General features: G+C 39.4%; 1 protein-coding gene and 1 long non-coding RNA gene across 8 annotated transcripts in view; one reads left to right on the top strand and one right to left on the bottom strand.

The window, feature by feature from the left end:
- Nucleotides 1–21,543, top strand: part of LOC148125359 (uncharacterized) — a 318,026-nt gene that overhangs the window by 175,968 nt on the left and 120,515 nt on the right. The window lies entirely within an intron of this gene.
- RPGR (retinitis pigmentosa GTPase regulator) overlaps nucleotides 1–21,543 on the bottom strand; it is an 85,489-nt gene that overhangs the window by 16,002 nt on the left and 47,944 nt on the right. For 4 of the 7 annotated variants that reach the window (XM_087937753.1, XM_087937754.1, XM_087937755.1 and 1 more), the window contains one exon: nucleotides 15,866–20,693. In XM_087937753.1, the coding sequence (XP_087793879.1) occupies nucleotides 18,750–20,693 (1,944 nt within the window). In that variant the 3' untranslated portion in view covers nucleotides 15,866–18,749. Of the gene's footprint in view, nucleotides 1–15; nucleotides 56–964; nucleotides 1,175–1,465; nucleotides 1,652–15,862; nucleotides 20,694–21,543 lie in introns of those variants that run through there. The other 3 variants (XM_026713610.2, XM_087937757.1, XM_087937756.1) reach the window with 2 other exon arrangements.

Here is a 21,543-nt window from a genome sequence, read left to right as displayed (position 1 = left end):
TGAATTATTTCTTACCTTGTTTAACTGGGCTATTATCTGGAATAGGTTTATCTTTCTAAAAGAAAGAAACAAGCAAAACACCTTCAAGAATTTGTAAACTTATTTTTTAATTATATATAAGTATATAAACACATCCATCACACTATTCCCTACTCAGTTTAAAGCTGCATTGCACTTGCTAGTTTTGCCAATTATAACATTTTATAACTTTCACACAGAAATCTGTTAAGGTACAGTCATAATTAACTACTTCTTGGGTACATTCACTTTAGCTACCTATTCCTTTGTAAATGAAAATAATAACAGCATTCTTTCAACCTTCAGACAAAGATACAATTTTTACACATTAAGCAAATTGCACAGTAGTCTATGAGGAAGTCAAATATGTATTTTAGCATTTTTTCAGTTATACCATTTTACACTACACTCTTACCACTTTTAATATTATCACAACAGTTGCATGCTCCTTTTCATAAACATTTATGCTAAATTTATTGAAAATCATATCCTGTAAAATCTAGGCTAAACATTGGCTGAAGGATGGCTAGAACTCAGGTTGAAGAGTGTCTCCATAATCAAACTGTCAAAAGTGGGGATAGCTAACCCTAGTAATTGATACAATGTTGGAAATTCAAGCCTACCTATAAAAGGGGGAAGAGAAAAAGAGAAAAAATTCATTCATAGAAGTCCATAAGACTGTAGATAAGAAATCCTTAAGAATTGGATTCATGATGAAGTTTATAGAAGTTTAAATATAGGCAACTAAGTAAATAATTACAGTGAGAAGATTTAGAAATAAGAATTAACAATTTTGTTTAAAGACAAATTACAACTTTTGAATAATGAATCTTCTCATGTAGTAAAAGGATAAAAATATCTTACACTGTGATCTATATTATTCCTCCAAGAAGTAGCTGTTATAATTCCAAAAAAATTCAGTACTGAAAATGAACAAAATATTTACCTCTGTTGTTTCCATATTTATAAGATTATTTTCTTCATTTTCACATAATAGACTGCTTAGTTCCTCTTCATTAAGAGCTTGATCTTCATAATATTCTGCTGCATCTGGTTCTTTCTCTTCTTTTTCACAATCTTTGTTTTCATCATGGACTTTTTCATTGTCATCATCACTGCTAATACAAGTTGCTTCCTCATCAGACATTTTTTGATCCTTTGATAAGAAGACAGACATTTTATTGCTAAGTTTATGAATCAAAGTTTATGAATCAAATTATCTCCACATCAAAATTTCACATTAGCCAGACACTGCAAAATAGAATTTTGCCATTTAAAGAATTTTTAGAAAGAGATAAGAGCTTAATTTCTCTCCCCCCCCCCCCCCCCCCCCAAAAAAAAAGACTGGGAAGATTGGCAATTTGACAATGTAACTAACATTAGAGTGTGTAATGAGAAAGATAGCATTTCATTTTCAAAAACTTAACTAAAAATGAACAGAGTTTACCTCTATGATTTCTACAGCCATATGATTATTTTCTCCATTCTCAAAATATGTATTTCTCTTTTCCTCTTTAGGAACCTGAGCAGTATTAAATTGTTTTTCTTGATGTTTCCCTTTTTGTTCTTGTTCTACTTGTTCTTCGGTATTATAACTATCACTTCTATCTTCCTCATCAGATGACTGTTGAAACTGTAATGTTTTTAAGATAGACATTAGGTATACATCAGAAAGAACAAAACTTTCTGTCAATATAGTTGCATTGCAATATTGCAGGTCAAATAATGTAATTTACATGTTGTGATTTAAAGATATTTAAAGACCAGAACAGTTTTGTTTATAAAGAAATTCTGTGAAATTCTGAACAGTTGAACTGAAAGCTGGCAAAACGAATGACTTCAAAGAAAGTAAATTAATTCTGGCACAGAATGTAAATTCCTTCTAAGTATCTCATTTTGCAACTTTATTAAAATGTTGAAAATACAGTAAATATTTAAACATTCTATTTTAAAATTATGCAAATCATAAATTAAACTTATTTGGCAGCTGGCATGATATAGTGGTTAAGTTGCTGGACTAGGAATGAAGAGACATAGGTTCTTGGGCTACTCAACATTTCTCGGTGTTATTAGCATCAGGCCCTGCAATAAATCAATTGATAAAAGCACTCTTCTCCTCATTTACTGAAGTTTCACCATGAGAACGAGGTGACTAATGGTGGAAAAATAAGCAAGGGCTGCAAGGTGGGCCAGGGGAGAAGAAGTGGAAGAAGGAAAAGGGCAAGGGAAGGAGGGAGGAAGGGGACAGGGAGAAGGATAATTCAATTAAACTAATTTCACACAAAACTTAGTGGGAACTATAATCATATTGGAAGCTTCTGAGGCAGGTTCTTGCCCTGTTATCCAGGAACGGTTTGACCCTGTTGCTTCTGAGGAAGTAGACAGGATCCTAGGGAGTATGCGCTCAAGCACCTGCTTTTAAATCCATGTCCCTCCTGGCTTGTGAAAGCTTCCCAGGACGTGACAGGCGGGTGGACTCTGGCAGTGATTAATGCAGGTGCAGGAGGAGACAGTGCCCCAGCACTTTAAGGAGGCTGTGGTCCGCCCTCTTCTTAAGAAGCCATCACTGGACTCCACCTGGTTGGATAATTTCTGACCTGTCTCCAGTCTTCCCTTTTGGGGAAAGGTTGTTGAGAAGGTGGTCGCGCAGGATGAAACGAATTATCTTGACCCCTACCAGTCAGGATTCAGGCCTGGATTTGGGACAGAAACAGCATTGGTTGCACTTTTAGTTGATCTCTGGTGGGAGTGGGATGGGGGTAGTGCATCCATCCTTGCTCCACTTGACCTCTCAGCGGCTTTTGATACCATTGACTATGGGATTCTCCTGGGGGGGGGCTTTGGAGGATGGGAGTGGAAGGCCTTGTGCTGTCTTGGTTCACTTCCTTCCTCTGCAGCCACTCTCAGTCAGTGTTGATAGGAGGGGAGAGATCCAACCCTCGCCCACTGCCTTACGGGGTTCCGCAGGGCTCGGTACTCTCTCCGCTCCTGTTCAACATTTATATAAAGCTGCTGGGTGAGATCATCCATCATCATGGACTGAGGTATCACCAATATGCTGATGATACTCAGCTGTATGTCTTGGCCCGTGGTGAGTTGAGTGTTGCTGTGTCCTCCCTCTCGCAGTGCCTGGAGGCTGTTAGGGGCTGGATGCAGAGCAATGGGTTGAAACTAAACCCTTGCAAGACCGAGTGGCTCTGGGTCTGGGGTTCATTGGTTCAAGGAGAATTACCACCTTTAGTCTTGGATGGGGTGGCACTACCCCAAACAGACCCTGTACATAATCTAGGGGTTTTCCTGGACTCACAAATCCTGTTCAAAAAGCAGGTGGCGGTCATGGCCAAGAGGGCCTTTGCGCAACTGCGAGTTGTGTACCAGTTACGCCCTTTCCTGGATCTGCGGTCCCTACTCACAGTCGCTCATGCCCTGGTGACTTCCTATCTTGATTATTGCAATGTGCTCTACATGGGGCTGCCCCTGAAGAGCATTCAGAAGCTCCAGTTTGTGCAAAATGCAGCGGCCCACATGGTTTTATGCAGACCCCGGTGTGCACATGTATCACCTCTCCTGCAGGAGCTGCATTGGTTGACAATTTAATTCTGGGTGCAATTCAAGGTTCTGGTTGTCACCTTTAAAGCCCTTCATGGCTTGGGTCGGGGTTATCTGAGGAAACATCTCTTGCCAGTGACATCTCTTGCCAGAGATACACCTGGTGGGACCTAGAAGAAGGGCCTTCTCTGTGGTGGCTCCATCTCTCTGGAACATCACTCCCCCAGAGATTAGAATGGCCCCCTCATTAATACTATTCTGAAAGGCACTGAAGACCTGGTTTTGCCAGCGGGCCTGGGGAACCCAGAAAGGGATGGAACCCATCAGATGGCTACTGTGATCCACTGTCATCGGGGTGGGGGGTGGGAGTTGGTTTTTGGTTTTTTTGTTTTGTTTTTTGTTTTCCCAAATTTTGTTCTATTGTACTTTACTAATTTATTTGATTCTTTTTGTTAGTTCTTATTGTTTTTATTTTTATTTTTTGTTTTAAATATGATTTTACATTGTGTAAGCCGCCTTGTGTTGCCATGGGCGAATAGGTGGCAATATAAATCAAACAAATAAATAAATAATAAATACTTTCAATTACCAATACTGTATATGATATGATATGACTTCAATCTGAACAAACTTATTGAAATAGTTTTAAAGACTTCTCTATGAAGAGAAATCTTAAAATTATAAAAAGTCCAACGAACTTTATATTAATAAAATTGTCTTGTATTCATAACAGTTCTGTAGAAAATAAGTCCAAAGCAGGAGCAGTAGAAAATACCATGGATTTAATTGGAAATACAATGTTGATATTATGTTGATTTAAAATTCGTGTTTTACTGAGATTAAATGCTGTATTAATAATTTAAACAGTTTATTTTACACTGAGTAAACTAAAATAGTGGTGTTTGATATATACAATTATTATATGGCATTTTTCCAATCTTTTATAAACTTGCCAATAAGATTGATTCTACTTGTGAATACACCTATTTTCCCAAATCAGTTATTGTGTCATTTTTTTCCAGTATTTTACTAAAGACAATGACGTTAATTAACTGAAGAAATATTTTAATTGATAAGTAACCATTGCAAAACAAGTGCAGCTCAATTGCAATTTCTAATATACAAAGAAAAATTATCCCAGTTGTTTATCTGCTAGAGAATGACAAAATAACAATTATCAATCAAAAGTTCTAAGTCAATGGACGTTGTATCTTCACACATCCCCACTCCTGGTAAGCATCAAATCTTTGTCCTCAATTAATTGTAAAAGGCCTCTTTTTAGTTATTTTTATAATCTTCTCAAATTTTAGTTATATTTCCAGATTCCATAGTCCTGGAAAATTAGAAAAATGCTCATTATATACATAAGAATGAGTACCTAAACTAATCAACTATTTGAATTTCCCTTTTGTTATTGAACAATTTAAATCAAATTATACTGAATCAGATTTTTTTTTCCAAAAAGGAGAGGATAGAATATTTGATAAAAGATAAAAGAAGGATGTGGGAAAATATACACACTTCACATTCTTGGATGAGAGGAACTTAGTTACCTGCTGGCATGCCAACAACTGGAGAGAAGTCTCAATTTTTCCCACAGCAAACATCTCAAGTTGATCCATTAATGATGCAGGTAATGATCTTCCCTAGAACATTTCTTTAATTCAAGCATAAACTCAAAATCTCTCCTGCCCATTCAAACATTTTCAACATCTCAGGATAGTTTTCTGTTCCTCACAACAGGTGATTTGTATGAAATCTTATTCAATTTACTTGATTTGATTTCCATTTTGCCAAATGACAAAAGGCAAGATAATATATTATTATAACAAACCGAAGGGTAATTTAAATAGACATGAATACTAATATGATAGAATCTTAAATTTAATAGTTTCACTTTTATTTACTGTACTAACAAACAAAAATTTGAGGCCTACTGATTGTTCATACTATGCCTTATGCATCAGCTGAAATTCAAAAGTTATTTGAAGATGTAATGATTTCTTTTATGCAGAAGAGACCCTAGTTTGAATACAGATTAGAGCTTTCTTTGCTATTTTATTATTAGCAATTCTTACAAAACATTGAGAAAATGGAGGAATAAATCACTGTGGCCAAATCATCCGTGTATCTGTCATTTCTTCACTGGAAGAAGAAAAGGCGGGGGGGAGACTGATAAAGAAATCCTTTCTTGATGTAACCTGAATATATTTAATCTTATATCGAATTTGTACAACCCACACATGATACAATGGAAGGGAAAAAGCCAGATGGCCGGAACCTATCACCTCTGAGAGGCACAGCCAGGAGATGAGAAGATCATAAAAATTCCGCAGTGAGATGTGTCCTGGGAATCTCTGGAAAAGTTTGTTTTAAAAAGGGGGTAGCGGTAAATTAGGTATGCCCTGGGAAACTGTGAAAAAGATCGTTTCTACAGAAGGGGTGGAGGGGGGAATTAATATACTGGCTTTTGTTTCACCAAATACACATTGAGATAAGGGGTGGGGTTTCTAAACTCCCTTATCTATCCCTGTACGCCTGAGGGACCTCAGATGCTGCTTTGAACTCCTACATGAATTGTTTCATCTCAATAAAGGATTCCTTTTGATACATTTGGTGTTCAGAAGTTTATTCTTGTTAATTGAATGGGAAAAAGTTCTGTAGCCTGACATAAAGCAGTGTCTATAATAGAGGTCAGCATGGAGAGGATTTTTTTTTTAAAAAAACCTTCACTCTACCGAGGGAACCCTGCAAAAAAGGAAAATGTCTGAGTACAGCAAGGACCAAGGGGAAGCCGAATGCTGGGGAGAAACATCGAGAGTTACCCAGCCAGATACTGACTCAGTACACCCCATTGAAGATAGCGAAGCTGCCTACGAAACCTCCACAAAGCCCCGGTGGTCTGTAGGCGTCAGAAAGAGAGACAGCTGGGACGGAAGAACCAGGGAAGTAACCCTCACCTGAGGCAATCGTAAACCCATATGGAAATTGGAGCTGGAGGCCCTATCAGATCAGGAAGGATGGGGTGAGGAACCACCGGCCGATGACCGACTGAGACGGTACATAAATCACCTCATGAAGGAAGCCCTGGAGAATCTCGAGGTGAGGGCCGATGACCAACTGAGATGGTACATAAATTGCCTCATGAAGGAAGCCTTGGAGAACCTCTAGGTGAGGGATGCACCAGGATGCCAACACAGGAGAGCAAGGGAACCAGAAAATGAGAGAACCCAAGCCGCCAGCCTGGATTCAGCTGAGAATGATTGAGCATCAGGACAAGCTGAAGAACCAGCAGCCATACCAGGTACCTGACCCCTAAATGCTCCAGAGCAGGGGATTAACCCTGGCCAACCCAGAGACATACAACTGCAGAAGAAGGTCCCAACCCTGGGAGTAAAATTCGATGGGGACCCCCAGAAACTGGGATTTTTCCTGGCACCAGTCCTCACCTACATGCAAGAATATGGGCAGAATTTCCAAACCCAGGGATCCCGAGTACGAGTCGTCACCCTGGCCCTTAAAGGGGCATTAGCCAGATGGATGGTGATGCTCCACAATGTCAACGCTCCAGAATTAAGGAACCTCGACTGCTTCATGACGGCCCTATGCCACCACTTCAAAGACCCTTTCACCAATAGAAAAGCCCGAGACCACATCAGAGTCGTAAAGCAAGGCCATCTCCCGGTAGCTGAATATACCGAGGAATTTTGTGACCTGACTGACCAAAGTATATCCTAGTCTGTTTGTTTAAAGATGGACTAAATGACGACCTATACGCTGCCTGCCTGGCCCATGGGGCCCCCAAACTCCTGCATGAATGGTACATGATAGCAGAGGAGGCAGAGATAGACATGACTCGTAACCAGTACCGCAGTGGCAAGTTTTGGAAAAGATCCCCATACCTGGGGAAACGGGAAATTTTCAAACCCCAAACCACCATGACTCCAAGAACTTCTGGGTGCTTTAAGTATGAAAAAGAGGGACACCACGCAGCGGAATGCCGTTCAAAAACCCCTGCCAGAAAGCCAGACCACCCATCGGGGGGAAACCTGGAACATCCAGCCCTCAAGGAAAGGAGACTGGCCTGAGACACTGAGTAGCTGTGGGATTCCGATCCCCCCCAACCTAGAGGAAGAATTGCCAATGCTCCAAGGGGACCTGAGCCAGTCCAAAAGCGATCCGGAAGACAACCCACTGGTAAGCAACCCAATTGAACCAATCACTGTACCCCTAAGTGTTTATCCTCAGCCGAGGGAAGGGGGAAGAAGTTCCAGCGTTGCTGGATTCAGGATGCACCCAATGCCTAAGAAATCCCTCCCTTGCCAAAAAATTGGGGATCCAACTGAAAGAAATGGAAAATCCCATCGCTTTCTGCCAATTAGATGGAACTATAGCTGGGGGTGGGGGGAGCCAGCTAGGTTTACCACAGAACCATTGAAAATAAGATTTGGGAACCATAGTGAGATGCTCACATTCATTGTAGCCCCAGGAATGGAAGAGCCACTAGTCCTAGGTCTCACATGGCTGCGGAAATGGAATCCAAAAATAAATTGGCGGAGAGGAACTGTATAATTCCAGAGAGACATAGTATTTGGAAATAGCTCAGAGAAAAGCATAAAAAAGGAACAGAGAACAGAGAGTCAGCCATGACTCTCAGACAGTCGGTTGAGCCCATTAACATCTCCAATGAGTACCAGGATCTGGCCCAAGTATTTAGCAAGGAAGCTTGTGATGAACTCCCACCCCATCGAGCCACAGACTGCACTATTGCAATTCTACCAGGGGCTAAATTCCCAAAACCACACATGTACTGCATGTCTCCCAGAGAACTAAAAGAACTCAGAGCATTTACTGACAAAAATTTAAAAAGGGGGTTTCATCGAACCCGCCCAATCAAAAATAGCTGCCACAGTGTTATTCCGCAAAAAGAAAGATGGCTCCATGCGTCTGTGAGTGAATTACCAAAAATTAAACACAATTTGCATAGAGAATATGTATCCACTCCCCCTCATGAAGGACATGTTAGCCTACCACTCGAAAGGAAAAATGTTTTCAAAGTAAGTCAGGCATATTACCGCATAAGAATAAAGGAAGGGGATGAGTGGAAGACAGCTTTTAACACACCATTGGGATGCTACCAATTTAAAGTGCTCCCCTTTGGACTGCAAGGAGCGCCTGCCGTGTTTATGCAATTGATCAATGAATTCATGATTTTTTATATAAAGGGGTTCTAGTGTATCTTGTTATTTTAATCTACACGGAAATGATGGGAGAACACATCAAGCTACTCCGTGCCGTCCTCACAAAACTCTTAGACGCTAAACTATATGCAAAACTCTCTAAATGCGAATTCCACCAAGAAAAAATTGACTACTTGGGGTATAGAATATCCCACGAGGGAATAGAGATGGACCCACAGAAAGTAAAAGCAGTCATGGACTGGGACCCACCTCATACACGCAAGCAACTGCAAAGCTTCCTGGGGTTTCCAAACTTTTATCGCCAATTCATTTCAGCTTTTGCCAACATTGCCCTCCCTATCATGAACTTGGTAAAAATGAAGTGGGGGGGACCCAAACCAAGGCAACCCCTTATCTGGACAATGGAATGCCAAGCGGCATTCGAGAAACTCAAACGTCTATTCTCAGCAGAACTGGTCCTTAAGCACCCAGATCCCAAACAACCTTTTGTCATCCAAGCAGATGCTAATGATGTTGCAGTTGGAACAGTCCTCCTCCAAAAGAATGGAAGTGGACAATTACAACCATGCGCTTATACATTTAAGAAACTGATGGAAACCGAGCAAAGATGGGCCGTATGGGAGAAAGAGGCATATGCTGTGCGGTGGGCAATGCTCACATAGAGACATTTCCTGGAAAGAAACCAAATTCCCTTTGAAGTATGGACTGATCACAAAAATCTGGAAGCCCTGAGAAATCCACGGAAACTCTCCGAAGAACAAGCAAGGTGGGCTCAATATTTTAAACGATTTAATTTCACTCTCAAATATTTTCCTGGGGGAAAGAACTTCTTAGCAGATGCACTGTCCAGAAAACCCCAAAGTGCTGGAAATACTGTCATTTGGGTTGTAACTGCTCTTTTTTCCAAACAGGTTCACTTTATTCCATGCCAAAAGATTCCAACTGCCAAGGCATTGACAAAGCTGTTCCTAATACACATTTATCGCCTTCATAGAGCTCCCCAATGGATTATCTCAGATGGGGTGTTCAGTTCACATCCAAATTTTGGTGAGCATTTTTAAACCTATTAGGCTCCACTCAGGGGTTGTCATCATCAAGTCACCCTGAAACAGATGGCTCAATGGAGAGAGTGAACAGCATATTAGAACAATATTTAAGATGTTTTATTAGTCACCAACAGGATAATTGGACTGACCTTCTTCTGTAGCATACAATAACTCAGTCCATAGTAGCAAGGGGTTCACCCCATTCCAGGTAGCCACGGGCCAAGAATTCAACCCCATGCCGGAACTACCCACCAAAGATCCTGAAATCCCCTCCCTTAAGGAGTGGATGGATAACTTACAAGCCATGTGGCCAGTGGTAAGATTATCTTTACAGGAAGCTAGAGCAGTTTTCAAAACTCAAGCAGACAAAAAACGTTGTGAACCTAAACCTTTCAAGATTGGGGACCGTGTACTTTTGTCTACAAAATTCTTAAAATCATTACAACCCTCTAAGAAATTAGCACCAAAATTCATTAGCCCATTTCCCCGTCTCCAAAATTATTAACCCTGTCACAGTAGAGCTTCGACTTCTGAAAACTCCTACGCAGATTCTTCCAGTATTTCACTGTAGCTTGCTCAAACCAGTGATCACTTCAAACCTCAGACCCCCCCCACACCTCCAACCCCCATCATGGTACATGGGGAACAACATTTTGAAATTAAAGATATCCTTGATTTACACACTCACCGTGGATTTACACAATATTTAGTAGCTTAGAAACACCTTCCTTCCTCAGAAAATGAGTGGGTAGCCAAACGACACATAAAAGCACCCACATTACTACGAAAGTTCCACCTAAAATACCCTGATAAACCATCCTGAATTGCAAATATAATGCATGATTTTTTGTTTTTCCCAGGTAGACCTATCTTTTTAAGGAGGGCAGGATGTCAGATCCGTGTATCTGTCATTTCTTCAATGGAAGAAGGAAAGGGCGGGGGAGACTGATAAAGAAATCCTTTCTTGATGTAACCTGAATATATTTAATCTTGTATCGAATTTGTATAACACACACATGATACAATGGAGGGGAAAAAGCCAGATGGCCAGAACCTATCACATCTGAGGGGCACAGCCAGCAGATGAGAAGATCATAAAAATTCCACAGTGAGATATGTCCTGGGAATCTCTGGAAAAATTCATTCTAAAAAGGGGGTGGGGAAAAATTAGGTATGCCCTGGGAAACTGTGAAAAAGATTGTTTCTACAGAAGGGATGGAGGGGGGATTAACATACAGGCTTTTGTTTCACAAAATACAAATCGAGATAAGGGAGGGGTTTCTAAACTCCCTTATCTATCCCTTTATGCCTGAGGGACCTCAGGCGCTGCTTTGAATTCCTACATGAATTGTCTCATCTCAATAAAGGATTCCTTTCAATACATTTGGTGTTGAGAAGTTCATTCTTGTTAATTGAATGGGAAAAAGTTCTGTAGCCTGACAGGTGCGTTGGCTGGGAAGGACGGTTGCTGGAAGAGATCTGGTGTCCATCTGGGATTTTTACAACTTCGTGGCTTTTGGCATCCAGATAACCAGCTCACTCCTTCTGAGTACCCACAATCTACTTTGGATCAGAGGTAAACTGGAAGTTCCTCTTTGGGGAAATAGAGTAGTTAGTTAGGGAAGTTGCTGTGGTTTAGTTAGCTAGTTAAAGCCTGTCTCACAATGTGGCTGCAAGGGAAGGGTCACAACCAGACTTGCTTTAAAGACAGGTTTCTTTCTTTCTCCATTACCTGTCATGCCTCTTCAGGCAAAACAGTCAGGGCTGGTCCTGTGGCTGGGACCCTGGGAGGAGCTTATCCTCCTGGGAGCTGATCCCTTCCTTGTATTGGTAGTTGTGGTTGGGGTCGTGCCCCTGTGTGTTTTACTATACTTTGCCTTTCTATTTCATGCTTCCCCTTCAATGACAATGTGTGGTAAAGTTTAATCTTTTTTTGATATTTTATGCATTTAATTGATATGTCTATTTTCTGTGATTATATGCTTTTTCCTGATGTTGCTACTATCACTGCCTTTTTGTTGGGTTTTTTAGACATTGTACACATGTGTTTGCATTGTGAAGTGTTTCTTGAATGCCTTTGACCAAATCTTTCCCACAGCCTTATTGTATGGGCTGGGTGGGTTATTATTCATCCTGCCTTTTTTCCCCTAGGTGGTCATGTGTAGGTTTTGTGATTGTCACACTGATCATGCTTTAGTTTTTTTGTTTTTAATGGCTCCTGTGATGAGATTTCTGAACATATGCCTCTTGATTATTTTGTTACTGCTTCAACTTTTCTCTTGATAAAGGTTATGCCTCAATGTAACTGCATGCCTCTGTCAGAGTTCTTTTTGCCTTCTCATCTATCATCTCTCTATTGACTTATTTCGAATTGTTTACGTCTTTACACTATGCTCAATTTGTTATGTTGGCTTATTTTTCTCTTCCTTATTGTCATTTAGTATTCTTTATGATACTGCCTAAGTTAATTGGAGGAAGCTTAACCTTGCTGCTAGGATTGAGTTTTCCATTCCTTTTGTCAGAATTGCTATTTTTAATTCTGGGTGCTTTTTCCTTTGGCACTATGATTTTTCTTTACCTGACCTTTTTTTTTCTTTTTTCTGTCCTTACTTGCTATCAAATTATTATTAGTGTCTTTTAGTTTGCTTTTATATGTCTATATCCCAACTTAATTACTTCCTGCCATGTCGTCCCTTTTTCCTGTAGATAAGAGTCAGCTTGTTTGCTGAAAGGGTGTATTGTTTTATTTCCTATGCCTGCTACCTTTCCCGTAGATAAAGGTTGGCTTTCTTGCCAAGGTAGCATGTCTTTCTCCTTAATTTTTCTTTGGGAAGGAATTGATCTTTTCCATAACATAAGGACTGCCTATGTTGGCAGGGTTCAATTCCCTTCTATTTCCCTGAGATGGCTGGTTCCCTGGGCTGTCTTAGGGGAGGAAGAAAAAAAACCAGAAAAAGAAAGGAAACCCAATGTAAAGTACCTGCCCTTAGATCAGCAAGCAAATACTAATAGAAATACAATGAGATCAAGTTTGTTTGCATGAACGTGTTGCCATTAGGGTGCAAGCAGAGTGTGATCAGTGTATGAAGAAGATGCTGAGCATCAGTGTAATCACAACATCTGAGCCAGAACACTTTTTTGTAGATAAGGAAGGCCTTCCTCCATTGGCCTGTTGTCTAGAATTACATTTATTATTCATATAGTTAATGTGTGTTGCCCTTTTCTCATCTCCCCTCCCCTGCTCCTTTTCTGTTGGATGTTCTTGCTTTGTGATGGTTCTCAGTCTAGGATGGTTATATCTATGATTTGGTCACCAGGTAAACTTTTGCCCAACTTTTGGATCTTTCAGTGTAAAATCTGTAGGCATGGAAAAATTTAATTGCTTTCTAGTTTATTTGTAAGCTGTGAGCCCACTATCATTGTGAGCTGTACTAATAGACTTTACTGTGAATATGACTCCATTCAAAGAGGAAGTCGTGTGTGTGTGTGTTTGGATAAAGTTAGGGAAAAAACAGCAGTTGCAAATTTAAACTGTGTAAAATATGACTAAAGGAATCTGGGCTTTTTTTTAAAAAAGTGGGGACATGCATAAAGAAATGATGCAATCTTTTTACCCATTTGGATTATAGAATTCATTATGTAATTTGTAATTTTTTAGGCATGTTCAGTGATGAGGGAGGAACAATTTAGCAATTTAATCTTTAATCTGACTTCTTTCCTGATTTCTTTCCCTCCCCCAATTATAACTTTACCTTGGCTTTTCACTTCACAACAACAAAATAGCTGTCTCTATTTCCCTTGTCAGTAAATCACTGCATTTTACCATGAATTTCTCTCACGCCCATAGAACTTTTCTCATTTCTTTTCCTTGAAAAACAATTGCTATTGCCTTTCCACTGACTATATTACATCCTTGGTTTAGAGATTTGGGCAGAAATGATTTAACACCATTATACGTAATGCTAAGGAGTGCCTAAACCAAATAATATCGGTGTCCTCTGTTCCAGATGCTATTATGCTTCTGTTCCATGAAAAAGTGCATTTAATCAGGATAAAATAGGCATAGAGGATAGTATGGTGTACATGCAATGAGGTTGGTGGGAAAGGTGGAGAGTGTTTATCAAATGCAGGACCTGGATGAAAATTAAATCAAGGATCTCCAATAAAGAATGCTGAGTATGTTAAAGATCTGTTGGATGCACTGCACCTGCCCTCTCAAGTTGCTGTTGTGAAATGCCTCGTCCATCTTCTGTCCCTGCTTCTCTTGGTCATCTCACAGATGCACAGGCCTCTGCTCCTGCCTCTGAACACCATGTATGGTGCAACTCTGACTGTACTGTTGATTCTACAGGGGTGTGGCATCATCTAGACAGCCACCCTATTTGCACAGGCTCTCTTTTGCCCTATCTTGTTCGTCTCCAACATGGCCCTGCCCATGTTGGCCAGGAGGGAGTGTCTTCTGCTAAAAATAAAAATGGTTTGCTCCTGAATTTCATGTTCTGGCTAAACATTTTTGCTCTACCTGTACCCTCGGGTCTCCTCCATCTGTGGTGAACTTGGCTGATATACAAGCCTTGGACAGTATCATGTTAGACTATTGCCATGCCTTTGTCACAACCTTACAGATGTGTCATTCACAGGTTGCCGCTGCATTCCCCAAAGAGACTCTACATCCTTGCCACACGTTGCCACCTGGCAATTGGGAATGGTGAAGGTATTTCAATGAAGGAATTCCCTGGCTCATCGTTGGAAGGGTCCATTCCATTCCAGATCATCTTGACCACCAATACTGCTGTCAACATCTAGCCTCCTGGGTGCATGCTTTGCACTGTAAGAAGGTACCAGCCCCAGACAAGGAAGCCACTCAGCCCAGGTCACCTGAGTGCTACAAGGCAAGGACTGAAGCTTTGCCCAACAGGGAGGCAAATGCTAATAACCTCTGCTCCCTCTCTCCATGCAAACTTCACCCAAATCCATGCCAGCATCAAGTTACAAAAGACCAGCTTCATGGCAGCCCAGTGATGACTGCAAGAAACAGCCTGCAGTCTAGACCATTGCTGCATTGCTCCTCTTCAGTACCATGCTGTATTTAGGGTTGCATGTCCCACCATTCAAATGGTTCAGCCTGTCTATCCCCTTTATGTATTTGCCTTGCTAAAATTCCTTTTAATCAATGTAGGTGTCCTCCTTCATCTCAAGTGAAGGATTTTGGTTTATTTCACTTACTTCCATAATTGAGATAAGGTAGCTTATGTGCAGATATTGCTTTGTATGTTTCATTTTGTGTTGTTCTTATGAACAAGAAGTTACGATTGTGAGAATCAAAGATATAGCTTATTGATCTATTAGATTCAGTAAGCCTATGGATGATAGCAGGCCCCAGAAGAAAGAGACATGAACCAAAGTTTTCAGCCAGGAAGGTTTAAAAATATACCAGAACCATTTGTAATCCTGCTGAGCTGTTGCTAACTGTGAAAACATATTTTTGCAAACTATGAACTTGGATGGATAAGTTTAAAACAGGAAGAATGAAACTGTTGGAAATGAGGAACCGAAAATAATGTACACAGGTGTTTAAGAAAAGTGACAGTGAAGTTGTGAAGTGTGTATGTGGTTAGAAGAAAAGTATAAAGGATAGGGTTGGAGATCAGCTCGGGGCCCTTTGATTTATGGCAGCCCTTACAGGATCTGCTATGTGTCATTGAACCCCATTGCAATGGCTTATTAATGTAAGTGTATTACTGCTATTGTATCTTTTATATCTATTCAGTTCATGTTCCAAATTGTTAGAAACAATCAACCTCTGATCTTAAAGTAAGAATTTTTGTTTGTGTTGCTGTCTGTTTCCTATTGATATTTTTATGACATCATCAACTATAATGCAAAAAGTGCTGCAATCTATGCAAAACTCTATATTACAAAGATAGAAAAACTATAAACATAAAATGGCGTATGACTTGGAAATACTTCTAATTACATTAAGATATGGTAAACTGAACATTTTCTAAGAATACTAATAAAAACAAAAGAGAGAACCAACTTGTTTGGTTTACAATAATTTCAGTTTATAATCCAATATTCATAAGACTGAAATACAGATATATTACTTTGTTTGGACCTCTTCCAATTATTTAAAAATACCCAGCAATTTATAAGTTACTGAAGTAATGTATCATAAAGTGACTTACCTTAGTAGCAGTTTGGCCACGTAAACTCATAATTGCCAAAGCTGTATTTTATAAAATAACATTTGTATTGGTAAATTGATGCATTTATTAAAACATAGCCTCAATTTGAAACTGAGTATATGCAAAATGAAAGTGCCATTTCAATAGTAGCCCAAAGTATATTTGTGCAATCTACCTGTACATTTTATGTCTTTTCTGATTGCATAGTATGCAAGGGAGGGAAAACAATCTAGTCTTCTACCTACTGTATTTTCTTACTTCTGATCCTTTTATTTTTAGTATCAGATTATCCAGTGGAAGATAGATATCTGTAAAAAGTAGGGTCTCACTCTCTTTCCACATGAGTAGGATAAACAGCTACAAAGCTACCATATCATTTCTAATGTTCCCATGTGCTACACAATAAAAAATCCAGTAAGCTCACAAAGTATGTCCAACCATTTTTACCACAATCATAAGTCAAGTCACCATGGTCATAATTAAGTCATAAGTGCAAAGCTAGCTTAACCAATGGCAAATCATGATCACATGACATTGGGTGCTGCAAATGGTTATAAATAGGAGCTGGCTGCTAAGTGTCCAAATTGTGGTCATGTGACCACAGGAAGAAGGTGGAAGTCATACATTCGAATTCAGGACATAACAGACTTTTTCATAGGCTGTTGTTAATTCAAAGCCATTGTTAAATAAACAGTTATAAGTTAAGGGCAACTTGTAGTGTAGCTTTATTGTTTACAATCACAGAACGCAAAGTTTGAAAAGAACTATGGAAATTATCTCATTTAACCACTGCCCAGAACAGGATTCCATTACTGCATCATGACCAACAGATGACTCTCCAGACTCTGTTTAAATACCTTAATTGAAAGAGAAGATCCATTTCCACCCCATTCCTTTGCCAAACAGTGTTTGCTGTTAGAGTTTTTCTTGATGCCTAACTAAAATTTACATTCTTATAATTTAAATCTATTGTTTCTTATCCTACATTATGTAAAGGTTGTCTACATGACACTCTTTCAGATACATTAAATCAGCTATCACACTGCTGGGGCTTTGGTTTCAAAGGCCATTGCCACCATCCCTCAGCTTGTCAGATGAGGGCTCTCAGTCCCACCGGCTCACTGCAGGCTGCCGGTGCATCAGCTCCACCAGAATTTTGGGGTGGATGTCCAGCTGCTGGGCTTCCCCTGTCACTAGCATGGTCACCAATGCCATCACTGGGATCACCTCAGGTTCACCGGTCTCAGCTCCCCTCGAGATGCCTTCTGTCATCACCCCCTGTGGTTTTCCAACCTTCACGGGTCAATATCGGGTGGTTGGCCGGGTCTCAAGGGTCCCAGGTGAATTTTGATAGATTGAACAGAGCTAGCTTGATGTCATCGTTCCAAGTAATGAACTCCAGGAAGTCAGGATTCTGACACTTTGTTCAGGTTCAAGATATCCTTTATTGAGTACATCATATCGACACTTAGAAAGGTGAAGCTAACTCTAAATTATTCCCGCACTGAGGGATAGTTAAAAGAATGAGACATCCCCACCGCCACCCCTTTGTCTCTCAGGTCAATCAGTCCATATGCAGGTTCCCGCTCAACTCCAACAAGTGTCTGTTGAAATGACCTTGGTTCACACACTGGCCGGTAAATGTTATGGCTAGCCAGTTAAGGCACAACATTCCTGAGTCCCCCTCCCCCATGCTCTCCCTTGTGCCCCTTGAATGGTAACCAAGAAATGAAGCAGAGGTAAGCATGGCTTCAGCTGAAGTCATTTTGCAGGTTGACAGTTAAATCCTTAGCAGACTTTTTTTAAAATAAATTCTCGGGTAAAACCAAAATGAAATTCATTACAGCCATGTATGCATATAATAACAATTATTAAAGCATATCATAATTGCCATAAGGCACATCACGTACATTGACTATACTGTTTTATTTTCTAATAATCGTGTATTATTTGTATTATTTTACACAGATTTTTAACAATCTGTATGTTTACTGAATGCAAATATAAAAGGTGTCTAAATAATATTAAATGGTAACCCAACTCTGAAGGATATCCTCAACTTGGTGCTCTCCAGTGTATTTGGTTACTAAAACAACTCCCATCAATCAAGAGTATATTGAATTAGAATTGGATGTGAATTATGTAGATTAATTAGCAATATTTATGCTACTCCTGTGCAAGTCTTGTTCCTCACATTGCTGAGTCTAAAACATTTGGAGGCATCAACTTGGGAAGGCTGCGTTAGGGCATTGTGGCAATGAATGTAGTTGGTCAAATGCTTCAGGGAATTATACAGCGAGGACACATTAGAAAGAGCACCAAGGGATCTGGTTCTATATAGACCGGTTACTAACTAACTGCACTACATCATCTATTTTATGAAATGGAGGTAGGAAGCCATAATTTACAAGTTTATTCTAGACATGCTAATATATATGACAGGTCAGGTTTAAAAATTAATTGATATGGAATTATACTTCAAAATAGGGAATGTTATATTTTATGAAGAATTCTCGTTCTAATGACCGAGGACATTTGGTGAGATTTATCCTACATAGATGGAAAGAAACTCACATTTTAGATGTTTAAGAGTAGATTCAAAGGATGAGGTTTTTTTTTTATCAATTTCATATATATATATACTGTGGGTGTCTGTGGGTGTGTCACACAGTGAACACACAGACTCATTAAAGTAGGTATTGTATACAGACTATAGCTTTCTGAAAAATTATTTCTAGTCTCCAGGATTACTTTAGCGTCAAGTAATGTGGTAATACATTGTTCCAAAACTCGTGTATGTTTTGAAATCCATTCACGGCTTGTTTCAGTGGTCTTTTTTCTTTAATGTTTTTTATTTTGCTGCTTGTATTTTGATTTTTCCTTTTATTATTTTCTTTATGTTTTTGATCCTTGGGGCTTTTGCCTACTTTTTCTTCCTTTTCACACTCAACAATTTCTTTCTCCTCTTCTTTTTCCTCCTCCTCCTCTTCTTTGTCTTCCAACTCCTCATTCCTGTTCTCTTCTTCCTCCTCCTCTTCTTCTTCTTCCTCCTCCTCTTTTTTCTCTTCCTCCTCCTCCTCCTCCTCTTTGTCCTCCAACTCCTCATTCTTGTCCTCTTCTTCTTTCTCCTCTTCTTCTTTCTCCTCCTCCTCACCTTCATTTTCTTCTTCTTCTTCTTCTTCTTCTTCTTCTTCTTCTTCTTCTTCTTCTTCTTCTTCTTCTTCTTCTTCTTCTTCTTCTTCTTCTTCTTCTTCTTCTTTCTCCTCCTCCCCCTCCTTCTCACTTTGTTCTTCTTTCCCTTCATTGTCTCCTTCTTCCTCATCTTCTTTCTCTTCTCCGCATCCCACACTTCCTTCATCTACTTCTCTTTCAATTTCTCCCTCTTGCTTTTCTTGTCCTTCTTCCTCTCTTTCAGTCTCTTCCTGATCCTGTTCTTCAAGTTCCTCTTCCTTTGTGCTGTTCTTCATCACCATAGCTTCACCACTTTCCTCTCCATCTTCAAATTCCTCATAATTTTGCTCATTGTCCTTTTCTACTTCTCCCTCTTTTCTATTTTCTTTCTCATCTCCCACATCTTCATTATCCTTTTCCTTCTCTATTTTGTCCTTAATTTGGTCATTCTTGATGTTAGGTTTTTTTCCCTTTTCTGGCTTATATATCTCTCTTTCCTCTAACTCTTGCAGTTTATTATCTGAGTCATCTTTCTTTTGTCTTATCTGAAAGTTATCCTCTTCCTCCAGATTCTGCTCATTTTCTGTTTCAGGTTGTAATTCATCATTTTCGCTTTCTCCTTCATCGCATTTGATGTCTATCATAACATCCACCATGCATTCACCTGCTTCATTTTCAACTTCCTGTTCTTCAGATTTTTCTTCGCTGTCACTGTCTTTTTCTTGTGCGCCATCTTCTCTTTCAGTCTCTTCCACACTTACTTCATCTTCTTCATTACCTTGGTCATTTTCTGGATTTTCTTCCGGGGTATCCTTCTCTGATGTATCATCCATATTTTTCTTTTCATTTTGCATATTGTTAACATTTAAATTTCTCTTTTCTTTATAATCAGCTTGATTGCTTTTCCATTTATTATTTCTGTCTTCTATACGTGTTTCAGTAGTTGTCACATTTTCAAAATTAAATTGGTTTGTCTTCTTTATCATTTCCTGACTTAAGAAAGATGGCATTCTTACTACTAATTGTTCTGTAATTCTTTCTTTGTGATTATATTCTTTTTGTTTTTCACTATTGTTATTACCTTGCATAATATATTGATCAGGTTTAGCTTCTACTTTATTATTCTGATGATCTTCATGTTGTTTTTCCAGCTGATCGTTACTAGAATGGCTGCACAGCACTTCTTGCTGAGTTGGCCCAGAATTTATTTTGTCAATATTTTTCTTTTTTGTTACTTTAAATGCTTCTTTTACAGTTTGTTGAGTATCATAGTTTAATGCAATAATAGAAAGCTCTTCAGATTTATTTCCTGAACACTTTTTAAAAGGCTTAACTTTCTGCACAAAAGCATTGTAGCTATTTTTTTTAGTACAGGAATCTTTTTCAAAACTTTTTGAAGCCAAAGACTCCAAATGAGAAGATGATTTGCCAGACTCTAAGCTGTCCTGAAACTGGGTACAACCAGATTTTTTCAACCCACCCTTACCATAAATTTTCAGTTTCATATTGTTACTTTTCTTCTAATCCATGTGAGAAGCAAGGAAAAAAGAAAAAAAGAAGAGAATTAAGAACAAAGTAAGGGCAAATAAAAAGCCACCAGAAGATGAAAATTGCAGACAATAAAAGAATGAAGAACAGACTTAAATATAGCAAAAGCAAAAAATTAAAAAAGTAACACTAACATCTAAAAAAGCATGAACCACTTTAGACACCCTTACACTCTTTACTCTGCTTCAGGTTCCTATGCTTTATACAATAGGCTTTTGCATGTTAACAGAATCAACATAACAGGGTAAATCAAGTTATAGAAATTATAATGGAATGAAGCATTTGACCTGTCCTGGAGGCAAGATAAGTGCTTTTTTGCAAACAGAAATATATTTTCACCAAATACCTTTAGTTTTATCATTATAATCCTCATGTCATATTACAGATGGTCCTCAATTAATAACCAAAATTGGGACTGGAAGCTCAGCTGTTGAGCAAAATGGTTGTTAAACAAGTCACCCATCTGACTGCTTCATGAATGACTGCAAACTGGCACACTCGAACTTCTGAGTCATTAAATGGAGTTAAAAGAGTTGCCTGCTAAGCTCAGCTCTCATCTGTGCACAGAAGGAAATTGCTCTGGTGGGCTGCCAGCTGGGATGTCCAGGACATGAGTTCCATTTCTCACCCCTGCTAGAGTTCGTCTCCCCTCCATGGATGGAAGAGAATTGTTTTGGTAGGCAGTCCACCAGATCTCTTCCATGCACAGAGGAGAAACAAACTCCTGCAGGGTGGAGAAACCATTCAGATACTGAAGATCCTAGCTCTCTCCCTACAGCCCACTGGAGAAGTTTATCTCCCTTCTTATGTGAAGAACTCCGT

The sequence above is a fragment of the Pseudonaja textilis genome, chromosome 7, assembly GCF_049901715.1.
Source record: "Pseudonaja textilis isolate UNSWEBS1 chromosome 7, rPseTex1.2, whole genome shotgun sequence".
Classification (NCBI taxonomy): Eukaryota; Metazoa; Chordata; class Lepidosauria; order Squamata; family Elapidae; genus Pseudonaja; species Pseudonaja textilis.
Note: the sequence above shows the minus strand (reverse complement) of the source record. Positions and strands in the feature narration are given on the sequence as shown.